Source organism: Lampetra planeri, chromosome 60, assembly GCF_965212315.1.
Source record: "Lampetra planeri chromosome 60, kcLamPlan1.2.h2, whole genome shotgun sequence".
Taxonomy (NCBI): domain Eukaryota; kingdom Metazoa; phylum Chordata; class Hyperoartia; order Petromyzontiformes; family Petromyzontidae; genus Lampetra; species Lampetra planeri.
This window is the reverse complement of record NC_136166.1, coordinates 4,335,289-4,357,369: the sequence shown is the minus strand read 5'-3', so window position 1 is coordinate 4,357,369 and position 22,081 is coordinate 4,335,289. Positions and strand designations below refer to the sequence as shown.

Sequence of the window (22,081 nt, the reverse complement as noted above, 5' to 3'; positions counted from 1 at the left end):
GTAAAACACTTGATATTGTGGCAAGATGAAATCCACATCTCACCTTCTCACACAGGTAAACTGTGGTACCACGCAGAGATGCCTCCTCGTCCAAGGCATTCCCCGGCCGGATAAAGTAGCTCACATCGGCGATGTGTACCCCGACCTAGAACACACGTTCATGCACCGTCACCACCCTCGCATGCATGCATGTAAGGGTAATTACGGTTATAGCTGCATTACATAATGCCTTATTATGAAGGGGCGTATCTGGGGTAAAGGTCAAGGGCGGAGTCAGTCGAGAAGCTCCGGGAACCATCCCGAAGGGTCTAGAACAGGGGTCATGGCCAGAGGTGGAGCTTGGCCACTCCAGGCAGATATAAGGAGCACCAAACCAGAGCTTCGGGGCTGTTAGTGTGGGGTCTGGGTCCCGGTTGCGTCGCTACCGTCGTCATCTCTTCGTTTTCGACAACATGGCTGTTCTTCTGCAAGACCAGCTCCGTCGCCGCCGCTACTAACGTCAACCAGCCAGCATAGCGCAGGACGGAGATGGGCTGCGTGTTTGGACAGCCTAGATGTAGCCGAGTTATAAAGTGTATCGCCCTGTGTGCACTTAATAAATAAGAAGCCTTCAAATAGACGTGTCGGAAGTCGCTCACTACACATGCATGCATGCAAAACTTCCACCATAGCCACTCCAACCAAAGCACAAGAATGTTAAATGAAATGCACACCCATTACTACCTGGTGCATTCATTGTGAGCCAGGCATTCGGCCAGTGAAGTGGGGTCTTAAGCCATGGCTTGGCTCAGGTTTGGCTCTAGCGCAACATGCATTGAGATTATTTCTATTATTTTGGTTGCTATAAATGTTCAAATTATGGGTCTCTTTGTTGTGGCCAGGTCAATTCTCAAAAATAAATTAATACCTCAGTGGGCTTTGCTTGGTAGGATGGGGATGGTTTAGATTTATTTGTATGTGTTTGGGTAATTCTTTACCTTTCTTGTACTTTGCACCATTATGTTTTTGTCCTGTTTGTTGTTGTAACGTTCATAACCCGCCTCTACTGGACATGTGAAAAAGAGCTTTATAGCTCATCGGATTCCTCCAGTATAAATGTTCTGATTCTAATTCTAAATAAGCCACATCAAAGCAACACTTAAAACTCGAGCAGCCTCCGAGCATGGTTCCAGCCCTGAGCCTCCGTGTATGTCACTTATGCCTCCTCGTATCTCTCGGAATGCTCCCAGCCACGCTCAGAATTTCCGCGAGCTGAGCCCGAGTCATGGCACAGCTGTGCCACTCATGCGTCTTTGGAAGCAACGGAGCAGATCAAGCCAGAACAGAGCCGTGTTGAAGTCAGTCCTGAGCCGAGCCGAGACCAAGAATACGGTCACTAAGGCAACAATTTTGGAAACTTAATAACAGGAATATTGTCCACCACTTCGTCAATCCACTGCAGGATGAGGGCTTCTCCATGCCGTAATGGGTCGCGACTGTCATTTGACCTTGCTTTATTACGATGGTCAATGCAGGTGGTGAAGGGGAGAACTTGGGCAGTTTTTTAGATATCACTCTGTACCGGTGTTAGCCATGACTGGGAATCTAACCCAGCTTGACAGGATGAATGTGCAGTGCACTTATCATCGTGCCACTAAACTCCCCTTGTCACCTCCGCTAGCAATGACAAAACCATGAAAGGAATAGGCACGAATTACCGCGACTGCGACCACGATAACCACCACCAAAGGAATACCTCGGTGTTCCCATTGTCGAGCGGTCTGCAGTGTAGGGCATCGTCGATGTCTGTGCAGCCTGGAGGATCCACACTGCAGATGGACAACGCACGAAGGTCCTCCCTGCCAGCCTGGTCCTTGTACGGGACACACATAGCACCAGGTTCAACAAAACGCTGCCTTACAACAAACAAAACACAGGGTGAGCCATACATGGATAAACCAACTTCATTCTAATGACGTTCTATCTTCTCAATAGGCGACTGAATATTTTGAAAGTACAGTCCGTTCTCCTATAACTCCGCGTGTTTTCATATCGTGAATTAGATATAATGCGATGAAAGCATTAGGGAACACATTTTTTTCATAACATGGATGCGAATTGGATAAAAGGCGGTTGAGTGAACAGAACTGCGTTGTGCGAGGCAGAATAAGCGGTTGTACGGTTGCCTCGGTGTAGCATCACAAAAGGCGGGATGCTGCTGGATGCTGGATGCTTCTAGATGCTACTCACGTACCTGCGTACGCATCTCACGTGTTATCGCGGACTATGCTTTACCCTATATTATTTAATATGCGATTTTTCCACAATTTGGTGTTCTTCAGGAACGCAAGTACAGCGTTATAGGAGAAAAGTCTGTAGTCCCCTTGCTCCATTCATTTCTGTACTGGACCATCTCCACGGCCACTGCAGAGTCCTCCACATCCTGGCTCACCACTTTGATCCGCATCACTCGAGGCCTGCCTCTCGGATCTCCGCCCTGGTGCTTCCATAAGTCCGTCTCCTTCCTTCCTCCGGATGTGAATTTCCTCTCTTCTTACGATGATGTGTCCGAGCCATCGACTTTCTTTCAGGTCGACAGCTTTTCTATATACGGTCTGCGGTAAAGGTGAGCCCTGTGGCTTCTCGTTCATGCCAGTGCAGCGGAAGGTCCTCGACTGGAGGGAGCTCCAGAGGCCCTCTAGAAGGTATTCTACGCAGGCCAAACATCTTGAAACCATTGAGGTTTGACAGCACGATGATGATGATGGGGGGTGTTTTCACATTTGTCTATTGTCGGGGGCCTATACGTCGGGGGCCGCACGTCACGGGCCACACCAAAGGCCACCAGGGGCCATCAGTGGCCCGCGGGCCTTGTAATAAAGAAGTAAAGGATTCTCACATGCACGACCAAACACACCAACGCACCGCAGGCGTAAGAATTTAACTCAATCGATGAATTGACGTATCGTCACACGTCTCATGCGTACCTCTGCTGCGATGCTGAATGTGGGAGAGGGCAGGCAGGCAAGTACGGCCTGGCTGAAGGGCTGGTGTGGCACGTCGTGCTCCAGCAGCAGCACCTCGGTCTCCGTCTCCTTATCCCCACATTCGCCCAGAGAGCGCACAAAATGGCCCTGCACAAGCACACCTACGATTAGTACGGTTGTCTATGGAAGGTGCGAAAGAAGTTCAACATGCATATGTACATACGTGGCCAATGGTCACCGGTATCCCTTTTCCACTGGTACATTGGAGCCCAGACAGCGCAGAGCTCTCGAGGTGTCTGTGGTCACCCACTGACTTTTTGCTGGTTCGAACCGGAACCAAACCAGGGTATGATGGGCCCCACAAGGCATTCAAATCTATCCGGGGGCCGAGCAGGGCCAGGGGCGGGGCTAACGACGCGTTAATTGTGTGACGGCAGTCGGTACACCACGAATACGTGGCACCACAGCGTCATCTGCACGTGCCTAGACTTGTTCAAAGCATTGACGTCCGTGGCATGGATCCGCTTCTGCAGTGGATAAACAACCTCCAGCCTACTAAGCCGTGCCAGCCATGGTGCTGCTCGGTTGTGCAGTGGCAAATAGGTATGAAGAGCACAACCACAATGCCAACCTTGTACCTAACGTTCATGATGTAGAATATTAACCGGCATCTGTTTAAACAAAGATACAACCCAAAGAATACATCTTAACAATATATTTACATACTCTTTGGTTCTTTCGGTAAAGTCACATAGGTATAAAATAAAATAAATCGCGACGTTTCGATCACAACACAAGCGGTCATCCTCAGGCGGAAAAAATATAATACAGCAGTGGAACAGCTCAGACCCCGCTTGCTTGCCCATTGCCACATATATAGCCTTGTTGTAGCAGCTCTCTCGTTAGTTCAGCAGTTCCACTGCTGGATTATACTTTTTCCACCTGATGACGACCGCTTGTGTTGCGATCGAAACGTCGTGATTTATTTTATTTTCTACCTACGTGACTTTACCGAAAGAACCAAAGAGTATGGATTCCTGCAGTTACAAAAGCTTCAAATCAAGATTGAATATACTTTACTTTTCCCCAGTTTTTTTTCTCATTGTGTTAATGGTATCACACAAGACACGCAATCTATACCACCCTTCGTGGTCAAGGACGACCAACAGGAGCAGACACAACAGAGCTACTTCTAAGATCCATTGAAGTGAAATGCGGTCCAAATTGTAGGAGGGCAGTGCTTTTCCAACCACTCTGCCAATCAAAGTAATGTTCATCATATGGCAGTCAAAAACAGTAGTTTTCTCAGAGATGGAAATTAAACAATCGAAGTGCACGACCAAATTTTTGGTGCAGTTATTGGTGACTGGGCTGAGACTATCAACTTACAAGACCTTAATAACCGATGTTGAATCACAGGTGAGTTTGCCATGCTTTCAAACTAAGAATCACAGTGGTGCCAGCTCATCCACCCTGACTTCCAATTCACAGTGTCACCGTTCGTGTTTTGGGTTCGATGGCTGTATTGCATACAGAGCCACGTGGCCGCGCGTCAAGTGACAGAGGGATGGGCCCCAAGATGCCGACCACGGGACGGACGGGTGAGGTGTCACGGAGTGCGGGGCGTCACGTGCAGTCGTACGTTCGGGTAGCGGGAGTGTCGCAGCCAGCCATCGATGGCCACCACGATGCGGTGGGCCTGCAGGGACGCCGCTTGTCTTGTCTCCACCCGCACTCGTGGCATGCGGCGGTCCGCGGGCGTGAACAGGTGGCGGGTGGCCTGCAACACGCACAAAGAGCCCCCAGTAAGGCATTCAACAAACTGTTTGGGCGACTGCCGTCAGCACGCACCTATTAAAGCTGGTACGGCAAACGACGGAGTGGGTACGGCCAGCACCATGCCCGACCGCCTTTGTCTCCACAGTGCTGAGGTTAACATGCCACATCAGATACTCATTTATGGCCGAGTCGACCTAGGGTAGGCCCCAAGACAGGTTCAGACATTTGCCACTTTTTATTGGTTGAGCGATAAATATAATCGAACTCGGGTCCCAGGATTCGCAGCGCAGCACGCTAACCGCTACGTCACCGCTCCCCACACGTACACACACACACACACGTGCAGATAAGCCCACCTCCTTGATTGGGCTGGGCATGAGCATGCCGCACAGCGGCCTCGAGTTCCGCTTGATGATGCCGACCACTTTGCCAGTGGGCCGACGCATCTTCCCACTTTCGGCTTGCAGCTGGAGACCAAAACAAAGGACAAACATCGTGTTGCGTAATCTAAGCAAGAGCAACGACAGCAGCAGCTGGGATAGCACCGGGAGATGACAACTCAAACTCAAATGAGCACTCACCACAGTAGCGTCTCTCTCACACACTGAAATAATGAAAGAAATATTTTTTTACCAGCTCACTGAGTAACACAATACAATTTGGCTTGAAGGGGAAGGAGCAATCCAAAACAATAGCGTTTAACCTGCGGATGTGGTTTCATGCTGTGTCTCATGAGTGTCAATAATGAGACTGACACTTTGTTAAAATGACAAAAGATCACAGTAAATACTGATAAGTTAAAAGAGTTCTGGCGATTGATAGAATCAACCGAAACACGCCCATCAGATACCACACGTAAAAAAAAAACGCGGAGGCTTTCGCGACCAATATTATCTACAAAAGGTTACCCTCCCATCTAATTCACAATTTGATGCTTAATCTGTCGATTCTTTATGATTTCACTTGCAATTGTGATTGACATTTTCTCTTACCTACTTAGCACATCAGTCACCCTATATGTGTTTAATGTTTACGTAACGTTTTTATAAGTATAACTATGCAATGATCAGTCTATAAATAGTCTGCCCAAGCCAACTTGCACTACAAGCGATTTATTATCTAACACTTGTTTATGTTTGTGCAATATTGTCGACTTTTCACAAACCACGGTTGTTTTTTGTGCCAATTTCAATTAACTTCATTGCTGCACTTTATTTATGTTTCGCTTTTTGTCACTGTGGTATGTATGCATGTAGAACTTATTTCGCACCGTACACAGCCAACCATGCTAATCCGAGGTGCGAGGGAAGGACACCAATATAAATACAAAAAGCAGTTCTGAAGAAATGAGTTTTCAATAGAGGCCACTCTGTGACCCAGGTCACTCTCGCAAATAATGTGTCCTGATCTCTTGGGTTCTCATTAAGTCAAATAAAATAAACATCAAAAGGGAGCTCAGACCGTGGAAGCGAAGCTGTGTTTGAGCCTGGATATGCATAACAGGTGGTATAGGCTCTGCGCCAAAATGGCTGGCAGCAGAGCGCAGTACATAAAAATGAACTGTTGTCCTGTCCTTCTATGCCCCCCTCACCATACCGCACCGAAGTATGGTCAAATAACCCCTACGCACATATGTACAAAAATAGTACGAAATGATTAGCACTCCTGACTTGATTTTGAAGTAATGTAATGTCATTTAAGAAACGCAAAATCAAGCTAACAGCATCTCTAATGTGGATTGCGGTCCGGTCACACGGTGTTCATTATGTTTAAGGTCTCTCTTGAAGTGGTTGAGTCTTTGTTGTTATTCTTTGTTTAAACTATACCAAAACTATTTAAAAACTATAAACTATTTTAACTTTACCAGGTAAGGACCCTGAGCTATATAGCGCTTTTTAAGTGACCTGGCCACAAAATGATCGTTCAATTAAGTGTCTTATCACATTTGAAATTGATAGCAGCCAAATACTCTAAATGCATGTCCGATTGTAACTGTGGAGGGAAAAACCGGAGGACCTGGAGAAAAATCCATGCGACCACGGGGAGAGAGACACGCACACTGCAGGTGTCAGGGTTTGATTCTGGTTCGGCAGTGTTGACGCTCCACTCACCACCACATCCTCCTCTTTCTCTTCTGCAACGTCCCCTGAGATGCCCTCATCGTGCAGGACCAGCGAGGAGGGGGCCACCCAGCGCTCCTCGGGGAACATCTCCACGCAAACGATGTCGTCATGCATCGCGCGGTTTAAATGCTGCAGCCCCTGGATCAACACCTGCACGCAGACAAAAAAAGATCCCCCGTATAGCCTTAACAGACTTGCGGGCCAAGTGCTGTTAGAGAGCAACATATACAAGAGCTTTAATACCACGAATAAACAATTATAAATGTAGGACTATGAGCCCATGAATCTTCTGAAACCAATGTTTTTTAGGAACATATGTTCAAGCAGGGAATTTCTGGACTGTACCTAATTGTTAATTAACGTTACATTTGGAGGTGGAAATAGACCATTCATTTTGTTAACAAAGTAGTCACAATTCACATATATACTGTGGTTGTGGTGGCATAGCTATCGAGTGTGCAGTCAGTGCAACTGCACCAGGACCCAATTAGCACGGTAGGCTACGTGGGGTGCAAAAAACGTTCAACATAAAGTCATACCTCGGTATACGACCGCTTTGGAATACGTCGAATTTGGTATATGTCGTGTTTTGACGAGAGAAAAAATGTCTTGGGATACGACGTCTTGCTTGGGATACGACACGCTTGCTAGAACTTGTATGGGTCGGGATGAGTCACCGCGTACCCGCGTATATCCCGTTCACGACTGAAACAAAGCGCCGCTCCTCAGTCTGCCTGTAGATCTCGTTCAGTGCACAATCCTTGCTATAACTCTGTGAATTATTCACGAGTTTTGTGTCATTTTAACGTGAATTTTTTGCGAATTCATTCAACTCCTCTGAGCAAGGTAAAGTGATGTTAAATGTTATTTTGATTTCAATGTATTTAATTAATTTATGCATTTATTTAAATTTATGTATGCATTTTAGTAATAAGTAGTGTCTAAATTATTTTATACAACCCCATTAATGTAAAATATGCCATATAAAATATCATTTCTTATATTCTGGAACGGATTATTTCCTTTCCTTTTATTTATGGGAAAATGTATTTTGGTATACGTCATTTTCAGTATAAGTCCTACCTTCTGGAACAAATTAACGACGTATACCGAGGTACCACTGTACAAATATTTTAGCCCAGTAGCTCTTAACCTTTACTGCAGCCTTGCAGTAAAGGTTAAGAGCTACTGCTCATGCCAAGAACGCTATGCCACTGCTTCATTATAAATTTGTTTTTAAAACTCACACAGATACAATCGAACAGCATTGTTCCCACCAGACGCACGCTTGTGAAACTCGTACCTCTTTATCACTGTCACCATCCCCTCGCACCCTCAAAGTCCCCTCCAGGTAATTCTCCCGACTCGCAAGGAAGGTTCCCTGGACAAACCGGCCGGAGCGCACACCTTGCTGCAGCTGGGACAGCGGGAGATGTTCGGGGAAGATTACCCGGGACTCCACCACATCCTGCGCGCGTACACAGCACACGCACGGCACATGCACGCGTCAACAGCAATTTTGCAACCGCCATTACGTAACGAGACGAAGGATCCAGTCTGATTTATCTCAGAGCAGTACGGCCATCCATGTTAGAGAACGTTCCACAAAAGCGGATATCATAGAGCTACATCTAAAGTTCCACGCTTCCGTCTCTGCTTTTTGCTAAATATGCCACGTTATAAATCTAGGATTTATTTGATTGATTGACCATGGCTGGTGAGGATGAGACGTTCTAAAAGGGAGCTGTATAATACGTATTCTTTCGCGACCAATATTATCCATAATAAAGGTTTTTTGGGTAAGATCGCGTAAATGTGTGTCGTTAACCCGGTACAGCCAATTAGTAAGGTTTGTTACGTAAAACAAAACGTGTCAATTAGTTACTACTGCAGCATGCCAGTGTATTGGAGAGTAAACCCACAACACTTACAATTCGAGTATGCCGTTTCGCTGGCGATTACAACCAGCGAAACATCGTACTCGGCGCAAGACAAGTGTCCCTTTCTTCAGTGAGGCAGCTTGATGCAGCGCAGAAGTGAGGGGTTGGACAAGGGTACAGGCCCGCACCATAAAAATGAGGGGGGGCAGAGCTGATGCACGCATACGGAGTCTCACCTGCTCCGAGGCCAGTGCCAGACGGTCAATCAACTCAGGGTTGTCCAGCAAGCTCCGCACGTATTCCTCCACTGGGGGTACACAGACACACGCAGATAAACGCAGAAATTATAATCAGCGACACAATTTACCGGACGATTTAAAGTGCCACCCAAAATGTAAATTTGTTATTTTTCAAGTCACGCCTGCTGGATTTATTCATTTTCCTGTTTAACTGAAGCACTGTTTAACAAGAGGCACTACATTTACCACTGTTAAAGAGAGGGATCCTTAAATGGGATCACGGTCCCGAGCCGTGGTATTCATTCAATCGCGAAGGTGGGGGGCAAATCGTTCTTTCCGAGGCTCCCATCCACTCGGATATTATCATCGTATTGTTGTCATGCCATTGGAGTATTATAAAGCAGCCTTTGGTAAAGTCAACTGCAGCAGATTGTTATAGGCTATGGTGGGCAGCATAGGGCGGTGAAGCAATATCCATTGTTTTGTTCCGTGCTATCGTTGTCACCAACCCGCACTGACCAGAGTGGTGAAATACAGCAAGTCCTCGCTTAACACGGGGATTGCGTTCCTGACAATTGTCAAGTGAAACTAATTCGTGTTCAGTGGGAGTAATTTTCCCATAACAAATAACGGTAAAGGTGGGGGTGCCGTTCCAGCCCGTAATTTAATTGTTTTTGATAGTATAGTACACTGTTTTACATGTTTATTTAAAAATGTGTTGTGTTTATATAGTATCTCTATCAACATGCTAAGTATGACACTCCCTTATTTAAATCTCAAGTGAGAGATATGGTGAGCGAAAAAGATAAGGGAGTGAGATAACGCTCCCCGCAAAGATCCTGCTGGAACAAATACCGAGGAAGAGGAAGGCATGCCGGGTATCACAGCATACATCAGTACGACAGCTTCAAGCATCATCCAACAACACTGCTAACACCGACGCCGCTCAGAAAAGTAGTCCGTGACCACGCGCTACACTTGCAAGGTAGCGAGCGCGGTTGAACGTTAAAATCTAAAAACTTTCCATAAAAAGGTAAAACCGTGTTAAGGCCAAAACGCGTAGTGTGAACGCACATTCGTACAGTCAAACAACCTCGCACAACCTCGCACAGAACGAGGCCCACGCCCAGCAGCGGATTGACAAAGAGGGCTGTTACATGTGCAAAGCAGAGTGACAAGAGTTAGCATTGGTGGCCAGTAAGATATGAATGGTGATACTGTAGTTTGGCCCTCTTCTAGGTTGACTTGGCCCGAAATGAGCCCTCTCATCTCTTGAGAAAACCAGTGCATGTTCCCATCGTATAAAGCGGCGGCGCCGGAACTGCTCACATACCGGTGTACGCTTGCAACCCCTCAGCACGCGCCTTCTCCCGGTTCTCGCGGTCATTCGTCACGAGCAGCACTGTGGGCGGATCGCCATTTTCATCGCGCCCGGACTCCTCCGATGCCTTGGCCAGGTGCTGGTTGTACCAGCGGGCGGCCACGCGGATGGCTCGGTCGTTACGGTCATTGGAAGACTCCCCCTTCTCCTGCTCCACGTACGTGTCTCTGAGACACGACAATCAAGTTACAGCGCTGTTAGACAATCACACTGGGCGTTGCTGTGTAATCAATTGCACGCGAGTCACAGTAACAAAATTGTGGAGTTGAAATGGCGCTTAAGAGGTCGACTAGGAAAATCGTACCTCTTCTGGGGCAGTAAAATGAGCACAGCTGTGCGAGAAGTGTAAAGCATGTAGATCCGTGAGTTGTTAAGCATTATGTCCGAGGTTTCCCTCCGAGTGTTGGAAACGCCTTCAGGAATCCAGTTTTAATGACAAGAAATGTATTTAATAATTATAAATTACATTTATAAAACGCCTTTCCGCTCAGTAATTCAAGCCACGGGGGTGTTCAGTCCAACCAGCCAAATCAGATGCACAGTTTACTATCTCAACTGTACGTAGCACAGTTGGCTATGTACTGTGTGAAGGAAGTTCAACAAACATACAATTCAAACCCCACCCACGGGAGTGCCACAATTCAATGAAAGGAGTGCAATTAATTTCAACCCTGGCCAAAAAATCAGCTACCAATCCTTGGCCATCTGGACAGGGGCAGCCTTATGCACAACGTCACTATGCCACCAAATCCGCTGGCCCTCGTGTCACCGGGAAACAGTCCCACCGAGATTTTGCGCCACCAACCGCCACCATATGCCACAGTTCAGAAGTAAGGAGGCGTCAATTTGTGTGCCGTGCACACTGGATTGGCGAGATGCCTAGGACCGGTGGGAGAGCTGCGCCTACCGATGGTGCTCATTGGTGAAGGCGTAGAAGTGTTTCTGCGGAGTTGAGATGATGTCGCGGAGTCTCTTGTAGACGGGAGCGGAGCGATGGCGGATCTCCTGCAACACGGTCTGCAGAATCACCACGTTAAGCAGGCACGGGTCCTCCAGCAGGTCAATCTGAGAAGCAGGCACACACGCAAACGTACACACGAGGGGCGCATTCATTAGCCGGGCGGCGGTGGTGCACACCTGTAATCCAGTACCGTTGAGGTGAGGGTTCGTGGATCACACAAATGTTGCGAAACTTCCTTCTCGTGAGCATGCAGGAAGTGCCATACCCTAGTTATGCCAGAAGGCAGTAGAGCAAAATGTGGACTAATATTATCTGTCCCTTCTGTATGGGATAAAGTGTTGCCCCCCCTACATGAATAAACACGCATAAATTGGCCGAAATATATTGGTATATAGAGCTTGGGCAATTGTTGGTGCCGGCTCACCGCTTGGCTGCAGTGACATTGTTCATGCAATTTGCATGAACGTCGCTCCACCTAAAACTAAACATTATTATATCATATGGTCGTAATGTGGGTGTGTCTCAAGAGGTCTGAGCGCTGAGCTGGAACAGCTTTGCCTGTCAGTCGACAACTCGTCACATTCGGCTTGCAGTTGAAGATAACACTCAGCACTGCCATCCCCTGGTCACCTGACAGTCACACGTCTGTAGCTCAGGCAAGCCCAGGCTTAACTCTGCTTAGCATCGGAGATCAGGTGAGAACTAAGGTGATAAAGTTGTAGCAGGGGTATAACACATTGTGGTGGGTCCGCACAATAAACATAATAATAGGTAACAGTGGAAATGAGTGAGTAACACTGGTCAGGCATAGTGGCTACTTTAATAGATGTAGCCTTGGTAAATAAATACAAATAGTTTAGTACTTTTTTATCATTGGTGTGGTCCCCTTATGCACCACAGGTCACACCTGGTTGGGCTCTCAGCTAGTTCAGGAGCAATGATTTTCCTACCTTACCTGTTGAGGTGAGGTAGGTGAAGTGAGAAGTAAAATTGCCCGACCTCACCTGGTAGAGGACAAATCTGTCTCTCACCTGGTTCAGGAACCCCTCATCCAAATGATGAATTAAGTGGTGCTGGACATCTGTGAAAAAGAGCTTTATAGCTCATCGGATTGATCCAGGAAAAATATTCAGATTATGATGCTGCCAGAATGTGACGGTTATAACACTGGGCTTGCAACCCTAATGCCGCCGGTTCGTCCTCCAAGCGCGGCAGGTGATTGAACCGTTTCTTAAATCCCCCCGTCACAGGCCCTGCCGTTGTTCACTCAGCAGTGTCAATGGGTAGTCCATCGGCAATTCATCTGGCTCAACAACATATCCTCCAGAAGGGAGCTTCCCTCTAGTTTGAGTCCCTTCCACTTGCAGTGGCGTGAGCCAAGACATTTTCAGGGCTGTCTGCACCTTAACCTTCAACCTTTTAGATCTGATGAGCAAACCCCTGGTGAGCGTGCAAGTGCACTCAGCCGAGTGAGTCGCTCATCGGGTGAGTGCGTGAGATGGTGGTTTGAGTGAGATGGTGGTTTGAGTGAGATGGTGGTTTGAGTGAGATGGTGGTTTGAGTGAGATGGTGGTTTGAGTGAGATGGTGGTTTGAGTGAGATGGTGGTGTGAGTGAGTTGGTGGTTTGAGAGAGATGGTGGTGTGAGTGAGTTGGTGGTTTGAGTGATGGTGGTTTAAGTGAGTTGGTGGTTTGAGTGAGATGGTGGTTTGAGTGAGATGGTGGTGTGAGTGAGTTGGTGGTTTGAGTGATGGTGGTTTAAGTGAGTTGGTGGTTTGAGTGAGATGGTGGTTTAAGTGAGTTGGTGGTTTGAGTGAGATGGTGGTTTGAGTGAGTTGGTGGTTTGAGTGAGATGGTGGTTTGAGTGAGATGGTGGATTGAGTGAGTTGGTGGTTTGAGTGAGTTGGTGGTTTGAGTGAGTTGGTGGTTTGAGTGAGTTGGTGGTTTGAGTGAGTTGTGGTTTGAGTGAGATGGTGGTTTGAGTGAGTTGGTGGTTTGAGTGAGTTGGTGGTTTGAGTGAGTTGGTGGTTTGAGTGAGTTGGTGGTTTGAGTGAGTTGGTGGTTTGAGTGAGTTGTGGTTTGAGTGAGATGGTGGTTTGAGTGAGATGGTGGTTTGAGTGAGATGGTGGTTTGAGTGAGTTGGTGGTTTGAGTGAGATGGTGGTTTGAGCGAGTTTGTGGTTTGAGCGAGTTGGTGGTTTGAGTGAGTTGGTGGTTTGAGTGAGATGGTGGTGTGAGTGAGATGGTGGTTTGAGTGAGTTGGTGGTTTGAGTGAGATGGTGGTTTGAGTGAGTTGGTGGTTTGAGTGAGTTGGTGGTTTGAGTGAGATGGTGGTTTGAGTGAGATGGTGGTTTGAGTGAGTTGGTGGTTTGAGTGAGTTGGTGGTTTGAGTGAGTTGGTGGTTTGAGTGAGTTGGTGGTTTGAGTGAGTTGGTGGTTTGAGTGAGTTGGTGGTTTGAGTGAGTGGTGGTTTGAGTGAGATGGTGGTTTGAGTGAGATGGTGGTTTGAGTGAGATGGTGGTTTGAGTGAGTTGGTGGTTTGAGTGAGTTGGTGGTTTGAGTGAGTTGGTGGTTTGAGTGAGATGGTGGTTTGAGTGAGTTGGTGGTTTGAGTGAGATGGTGGTTTGAGTGAGATGGTGGTTTGAGTGAGTTGGTGGTTTGAGTGAGTTGGTGGTTTGAGTGAGATGGTGGTTTGAGTGAGATGGTGGTTTGAGTGAGATGGTGGTTTGAGTGAGATGGTGGTTTGAGTGAGTTGGTGGTTTGAGTGAGTTGGTGGTTTGAGTGAGTTGTGGTTTGAGTGAGATGGTGGTTTGAGTGAGATGGTGGTTTGAGTGAGTTGGTGGTTTGAGTGAGTTGGTGGTTTGAGTGAGTTGGTGGTTTGAGTGAGTTGGTGGTTTGAGTGAGTTGTGGTTTGAGTGAGATGGTGGTTTGAGCGAGTTGGTGGTTTGAGTGAGTTGGTGGTTTGAGTGAGTTGGTGGTTTGAGTGAGTTGGTGGTTTGAGTGAGATGGTGGTTTGAGTGAGATGGTGGTTTGAGTGAGTTGGTGGTTTGAGTGAGTTGGTGGTTTGAGTGAGTTGGTGGTTTGAGTGAGTTGGTGGTTTGAGTGAGTTGGTGGTTTGAGTGAGTTGGTGGTTTGAGTGAGTGGTGGTTTGAGTGAGATGGTGGTTTGAGTGAGATGGTGGTTTGAGTGAGTTGGTGGTTTGAGTGAGTTGGTGGTTTGAGTGAGTTGGTGGTTTGAGTGAGTTGGTGGTTTGAGTGAGATGGTGGTTTGAGTGAGTTGGTGGTTTGAGTGAGATGGTGGTTTGAGTGAGATGGTGGTTTGAGTGAGTTGGTGGTTTGAGTGAGTTGGTGGTTTGAGTGAGATGGTGGTTTGAGTGAGATGGTGGTTTGAGTGAGATGGTGGTTTGAGTGAGATGGTGGTTTGAGTGAGTTGGTGGTTTGAGTGAGTTGGTGGTTTGAGTGAGTTGTGGTTTGAGTGAGATGGTGGTTTGAGTGAGATGGTGGTTTGAGTGAGTTGGTGGTTTGAGTGAGTTGGTGGTTTGAGTGAGTTGGTGGTTTGAGTGAGTTGGTGGTTTGAGTGAGTTGGTGGTTTGAGTGAGTGGTGGTTTGAGTGAGATGGTGGTTTGAGTGAGATGGTGGTTTGAGTGAGTTGGTGGTTTGAGTGAGTTGGTGGTTTGAGTGAGTTGGTGGTTTGAGTGAGTTGGTGGTTTGAGTGAGATGGTGGTTTGAGTGAGTTGGTGGTTTGAGTGAGATGGTGGTTTGAGTGAGATGGTGGTTTGAGTGAGTTGGTGGTTTGAGTGAGTTGGTGGTTTGAGTGAATGGGTGAGTGAATGGGTGAGTGAACGGGTGAGTGAATGGGTGAGTGAACGCGTGAGTGAATGGGTGAGCGTTTAACGCCCGCTGCCACCTCGCCCTCACCTGGTGCAGCACCACGTTGCTGTCCGGAATCACGACGTGGGCCCCACCGTCACAGAGGCCGCTGCGCGCCCCGGGCCGGGCCTGCAACAACCCGGCGGGGCCTGCTCCTTCCGCCGGCTCCTGGGCCCGCGGCGCGGCCTTAGCGGCTAAGGCCGCGCACTCGACGCAAAGGGCCCAGCCACAGCCGATGTCGTCCCTCAGGTAGTGCTCCCTCACCACCTTCATGACCCCGCCGGAGCGGTTCTTCTTCACGAAAGTCCTGGACTTGAGCATCGCGGTTTTTTGCGGGGCCACACAAAACGACCTCGTGTGTGGTGGTGGGTGGAAGAATCGATTCCGTGAAGGAATCGCAGCGTCGTCGATTCTGCTACAGAGCCCTACGGGAATCGAAGCGCAGATATAATAACACATGTAGATTCGGGGAATCGATTTGATAACCAAAAATAATTATTTATTTAATGAGTTAGAAAAAAAATGTTGACATTTGTTTGTCTGCTTTATCAATCCATAATAACATACATGTCAAGCCCCTATCAGTGCCCTACCTTATTACAGACCAACTCAGACATTATTGATCACCCGGTGTCCTTATAAATCTCAACGTTCATCCTACAACTTCCATCACAAGGGAGAAATAAAAACAAATAGACAAAAATAAATCTAGAATAGACAAAAATAAATCTAGAATAGACAAAAATAAATCTAGAATAGACAAAAATAAATCTAGAATAGACAAAAATAATATTTATTTTCGCATGTATTTAAACGGCTGTACGCCCTGTACAATAATATGGGTAAACCCTATGGGTTGACAGGTATGTAATCATAATAACAACGTATTAACTAGCAGATATACAATCACACAAATTATTCTCTCCTGAAGCCCTCCCGTCGTGGCCACAGCTTAGGGGCCGTCCATAAATGACGTCACGCACCTAGGGGGGGAGGGGGGTCATACATTTGTGACGATGTGTGACGGGGAGGGGGGGGTGAGAAATGTGACGTCACATCAAAATGCGCAACTTTAAATCAATATAGACAACTAGCGGAAGTACCCGGCTTTGCCCGGGTGAAAAATATATTTCTTAAAAACCTTACATATATATACACAGATACTAAGGTATTGTCAAAGCCCGGTGGGCTGTTTGTACATTTCTCCACCAACAAATATATAAGAGGCTTTCACAAGTCCAAAAAGTTTTAGAAAGTGTGGGGTAATAGTTGATGTCAAAAGGTTTCCGAAAATTGTGGTCTCCCCCCCCCCCCTCAAAAAATATCTTTACCCCTCGTAGGTATATATTACATACAACAGAGGAAGTGGTATCTATTGACTCTGTAGTAGTATCTACTGACTGTACCGTAGTATCTACTGAGCCAGTAGTAGCTACTGACTGTGTAGTAGTATTTAGTGACTGTAATAACTACTGACCATAGTAGTATTTACTGGGCCTACAGTAGTATCTACCGACTATATACTCGTAACGACTAACTGTATAGTATCTGCTGACTCTATAGTTGTATCCACTGACTATAGTAGTAACTACAAAATCTATAGCAGTATCTACTCACTCTATAATAGTATCTACTGACTCTAGTAGCTCTCACCGTGGTAGTATATACCAGAGGTGTGGACTCGAGTCATGTGACTTGGACTCGAGTCAGACTCGAGTCATGAATTTGATGACTTCAGACTCGACTCGACAAAATGTACAAAGACTTGCAACTCGACTTGGACTTTAACATCAATGACTCGTGACTTCACTTGGACTTGCGCCTTTTGACTCGAGAAGACTTGCTACTTCCCATGAAAACTGGGGGGAAAAATGTTCACACGGCCGCGCCGCTCTCAGTTTATCTGCATCTGTGAAAAAAATGTGCACCACCTGTATGCATGCAGAGAGCACGCGCGCTGCCTGCACGACATCCAATCACTGTAGTCTCACGTTGTTTTGATTGGACAGCATCTAAGCAGGCACATTGCAAGACAACCAATGAAGCGCAACAAGCAACAACGCGCCAGTTGGCAAAATGATACCGAAGATAGTTTCGTTTGGCTATAAAAATTACGATGTAGTCGACAAAAAACGAGTTGCAATTTGCAAAACATGCGGGTCGAAGATTACAGACGGTGCTGCCACAACGTCTAACTTTGTTCGACACCTGAAGTTGCACAAAGAAAGGTAAGTTTTGAACGAATGCTAAGCACCTCATCGGATGTACCGTAACTTACTAGCTGCTGCATATTTACTGTATCAACGAGACAGTAAACGCACGTCTCCCTTGCTGGTTAATGCTTACAAAAATAGGGATTTTTGAACCCCGATTATATGAGGTACATGAGTGTAGCACACTCAGATGGAAAACCTCTTCAACATCATGTCAACGTCCGTTTTAAAGTATCATTTCTACCTTGCTGCTAGACGGATAAACACAAATGTATATCTCAGTCTCTCCAACACACATGAGACAAAAACAGGCCTTCCAGTTTTACTCTTTCAATCGTTCAGTTTCAGAGTGGCTGGTGTGCTGCCTCATTGAGGTCGTTTATGTAATTTTGGTTAATCACAACTAAGCTGAACTGTCGCTGAAGACATAAACTATCACAATTAAACAATGAATGAGGCAGCAGTAGACCTGCAATTGCTGTGTGATGCAGCAAGGCACCATGGAATCTGGTGTGCAGGAGAGAGTGAACTATAAAGCAGGGGTTCCCAAACTTTACCATGACAAGACCCCCCATATACCAGTAGATTCCAGCCAAGGCCCCCCTGACATGGGCCGTGCCACACTCTTTTTTCTGTGCACCTCCTTTCACAACTCGATGGAGTTGGTGCATCCCTAAACCCATCCAAGTACAACAGGAAACATAGTAAGACATATACACTGTAAAGAGGAAAATGATGACACAGTCACAGAAGATCCACCATTAGCCTTCCCTTTTCATATCATGCCCAAACAGCAGGCAGCGCATGGACATAGCGTGCTACCGTAGTCTAGGTCTGTGAGGCAGCGCACCACTGGGATATATACAGTATATAATAAAATAATAACGATTATAGTAGTAATGTTCAGAGATGCAATAGATTATTATAGTGCAGTTTTTAACTAATGGGGATATTGTTTAGCTTATTTTTGGTTTAATTTGGTTTATTTTACTTATTTAATTTATTCAATTATTTTGTTTTGCTATACTTTTCATGCCAACTTGCCATGGCCCCCTAGCACCCCCTCGCGGCACCCAGGGGTCCCCGTCCCCAAATTTGAAAACCACTGCTATAAAGCATATGACTTCAGTTTCTTGAGGGAAAGGGCTTTCTTATGACTTTTGAAGCAGTGAAAATATTCTTAATATTGCATACACTGAAACTGAAATGTATTATCGTATACCGTAGTGTACAATAGACAATGAATATTAACACAACAACATTGATATGAGTAAAGAGTAGTTTCAAATACAACATGTGTGGCTATAAGGGATTTTCTGACATCTGTTTCATATTCTTTTCTGTTACAGGTATGAAGAATACCAGATGAACAAAAGCATCGTAGATGAACCACAACAGCCTTCAATCTCACAATTCCTGGACACTCGTGTAGGGCGTTACAACATGAGCCACCCACAGCAGAAGGCCATCTCCAATGCGATACTGTCTGACTTGATTATTGATTGCAATTTTCCTCTATCTATTGTGGAAAATAAGAGCTTTCGTCACTTTCTGGCTGTGCTGGACAGCAAGTATACCCCAGTCTGTCGCCGAACGCTGACCACAAAAACAGAGAGCCTTGCTGAGGAGAGACGTTCAAAGTTAAAAACTCAATTGAGCAACACTGACCATGTTTCAGTCACTGTGGACATTTGGTCTGATCGAAAGATGAGGGGATTCCTTGGTGTCACTGTGCACTAGATGGAGAGAGATGCAGAGAGGGTACAGCTAAAGACAAATCTCTTGGCCTGCAACCGCTTCAAAGGCTCTCACACAGCGGAGCGCATCTGTGACCAATTTGAGGCAATATGTGATGAATACAACATCAAAGCTAAATTGGACTATATAATTAGTGACAATGCTGCTAACATGCGCAAGGCATTTACGGTCTGCTTCCCCAGCGAACAGGAGGAAGATGATTATGCTGGAGATAATCTTGATGATCCTGAGCTATGGCATGACTTAACCCTAGAAGACCAGCAAACCGTCGATGCTGCTATGGCAAAGAAACAGCGCCTGCAGTGTTTTGCACACACATTGCAGCTGGTGGTGGGAGACGGTTTGAAAGAAATAAAAGCGGCATGTCCTTCTCTCTCCAAATTATCAAAACTTAGCTCCCTGCTCCACACAAGCACAACGTTTAAAGACATATTCGATGGTGAATTTGGGGAGCACAGAGGCATCCCTGCTGCAGTGAGCACGAGGTGGAATTCTACACTGCGGCAGGTGAAAGCAGTCCTTCATTGTGATCAGCAAAAGCTCTGCGCAGTTCTTGAGAAGGCCGGGCATAAAGAACTGTCATTCACGCTACGAGAGTGGAATCTGCTGAAGGAGTTGGTGGACATCTTGAAACCGTTCGGAGATGCAACTGATTTGACACAGGGGGAGAAAGTCATTACAATCAGTGCAGTTGTTCCATCCGTCTTGTCCCTCAATCACCATCTTGAGAAGCTGAAGCCTCAAGTTCGTTTCCTGAGCGGCCTGGTCAGAGGTCTGCAGGCATCCCTGGAAAAAATATTTCTTGGGATCTTCATTCATGTGAAAATGGCCCAGTCTCAAGAAGGGATCACTGCCCCCTTTTCAGACACAGTCTACCTGAAAGCAGCTGCCTTTGATCCAGCCTTTTGTCTGCTGTGGATTGAGCCCCATGTGCTGGTCAACCGTGACATCAAGGCAGAGGTGGCACAACGAGTTAAAGGTAAATCTTATTGACTTGCAATGCAACTTAAATGCAACGTAAAATAATTTGATCTTAATCTGATCTAGGATCTAATGTGATATTAATCTGACTTTAACAATAATAACAATTTTCAGTCTTGCACAGTATCATCAACATCAGTAATGGTAATAAGAGCTCTTTTGTTTCTGCTGTTGTGACACGTTTTTTTAGAATTGATCCTGAAAGATGCTGCAGAGACGGAGCAACCTGTGCCTGTGCCGGTGCCTGCTGAAGAAGAACTAGAGGACATGGAAGGAGAAGGGCTGTTTGCTGCATACCATAAGAGGCAGAAAAGGGATGTTGGGACCCCACCAGCAGTACAGCTAAGTCACTACATTGACATGGCAGAAGGACAGAATGCCCTTTTGTTCTGGGCACTGAACAGTAAGACTCTTCCTTCACTCTTTCAAGTAGCCATCCGAGTCTTGGCAGTGCCTGCTTCTAGTGCTCCAGTGGAGCGAGTTTTCAGCCATGGTGGCATCATTCTGCGTCCCCATCGTGCACAAATGACTGACAGACTTTTGGCCAATTTGATCTTTTGCAAATGCAATGCAGTGTAGGGGCCTCCCTCCACCTGTCCACAGCACGCATGCGCACACACACTCACTCTCTGCTCATCACCTGTCCACACAGCTCTCTCTCTCTCTCATACACACCAGTCTCTATGGAGGCATTCCAATTATATTATCAGGTTGGTCCAGTTTTTCAGAAGTGATAATTTTGAGGAGTGAGGATTTTATTGATGACATGTTTAAAAAAGTTTAGGCTAAAAGAACCCATGTCTATTTGAAAGTTAAACTGTTTTGCAATATGAGGTCAATGCAATACAGGACTGAAGCTGCTGTGCATTGTTCTAGTGCAACATGCTGTTGAAATAAGAGCATTTTTTGTGAAAATTAAATTTTCAGTTTTTTACTGTGTTTGATTAATGTCATTGTATAAAAAGAGGTTTAAATAAATACAAATCTTACAGACATACATGATTTGTATAAATGTTATTTCTGTGGTAAGAGGACTTGAAATGACTCGAAACTAAAATGGTAGGACTTTGGACTCGACTTGAGACTTGCAGGCTTTGACTTCTGACTCGACTTGGGACTTGCCTCATCTTTGACTCGACTTGACTCGGGACTCGAGAGCAAAGACTTGAGACTTACTTGTGACTTGCATAACAATGACTTTGTCCCACCTCTGGATGTACTGACTGTATAGTAGTATATACTGACTGTAGCAGTATTGACTGACTGTAGCGGTATATACTGACTGTTTTAGTATTTACTATAGCGGTATCTACCAACTCGATAGCAGTATCTACTATCACTACAGCAGTGTATACCGACTGAGGTCGCACCTGCTATCACTACAGCAGTGCATACTGCTGTGTTGGTACCTGTTATGATGACAGCAGTGCATATTGTGGTGGAACCTGCTATGATTACAGCAGTGCATACTGCTGTGGTGGTATCTGCTATGATGAGAGGAGTACATATTGTGGTGGTGGTACCTGGTATGATAACAGCAGTACATACCGAGTGTGGTGGCACCTGCTATGACGACAGCAGTACATACTGTGGTGGTACCTGCTATGATGACAGCAGTACATTATGTGGTGGTGGTACCTGCTATGATTACAGCAGTGCATATTGACTGTACTCATCATTCACCCTCACCATTCACCACTCACAACTCACCCTGACCACTCATCCTCACCACTGACCACTCCCACTCACTATTCACCATTCACCCTCACAACTCACCACTCACCAATCTCCCTCACCAATCTCCCTCACCAATCTCCCTCACCACTCACCCTCACCACTAACCCTCACCACTAACCCTCACCACTATCCCTCACCACTCTCCCTCACCACTCACCACTCACTCTCACCATTCACCCTCACCATTCAGCCTCACC

General features: G+C 46.3%; 1 protein-coding gene and 1 long non-coding RNA gene across 2 annotated transcripts in view; one reads left to right on the top strand and one right to left on the bottom strand.

Annotated features, from left to right (window-relative positions):
- DIS3 (DIS3 exosome endoribonuclease and 3'-5' exoribonuclease) overlaps nucleotides 1-15,675 on the bottom strand; it is a 30,461-nt gene extending 14,786 nt beyond the window's left edge. The window contains exons 1-11 of the mRNA XM_078618877.1: nucleotides 15,244-15,675; nucleotides 11,276-11,433; nucleotides 10,321-10,535; nucleotides 8,985-9,055; nucleotides 8,172-8,336; nucleotides 6,857-7,018; nucleotides 5,102-5,212; nucleotides 4,609-4,746; nucleotides 2,967-3,113; nucleotides 1,736-1,852; nucleotides 44-145 (exon numbers count right to left, since the gene is read on the bottom strand). Coding sequence (XP_078475003.1) covers nucleotides 44-145; nucleotides 1,736-1,852; nucleotides 2,967-3,113; nucleotides 4,609-4,746; nucleotides 5,102-5,212; nucleotides 6,857-7,018; nucleotides 8,172-8,336; nucleotides 8,985-9,055; nucleotides 10,321-10,535; nucleotides 11,276-11,433; nucleotides 15,244-15,654 — 1,797 coding nt within the window. The 5' untranslated portion in view covers nucleotides 15,655-15,675. The remainder of the gene's footprint in view (nucleotides 1-43; nucleotides 146-1,735; nucleotides 1,853-2,966; nucleotides 3,114-4,608; nucleotides 4,747-5,101; nucleotides 5,213-6,856; nucleotides 7,019-8,171; nucleotides 8,337-8,984; nucleotides 9,056-10,320; nucleotides 10,536-11,275; nucleotides 11,434-15,243) is intronic.
- Nucleotides 15,676-16,852: 1,177 nt separating this feature from the next.
- On the top strand, nucleotides 16,853-20,978 carry LOC144736267 (uncharacterized). The gene is made up of 3 exons (XR_013588745.1): nucleotides 16,853-17,423; nucleotides 18,758-20,145; nucleotides 20,338-20,978. It is a non-coding gene; the product is annotated as an uncharacterized LOC144736267 (long non-coding RNA).
- The last annotated feature ends 1,103 nt before the right edge of the window (nucleotides 20,979-22,081 follow it).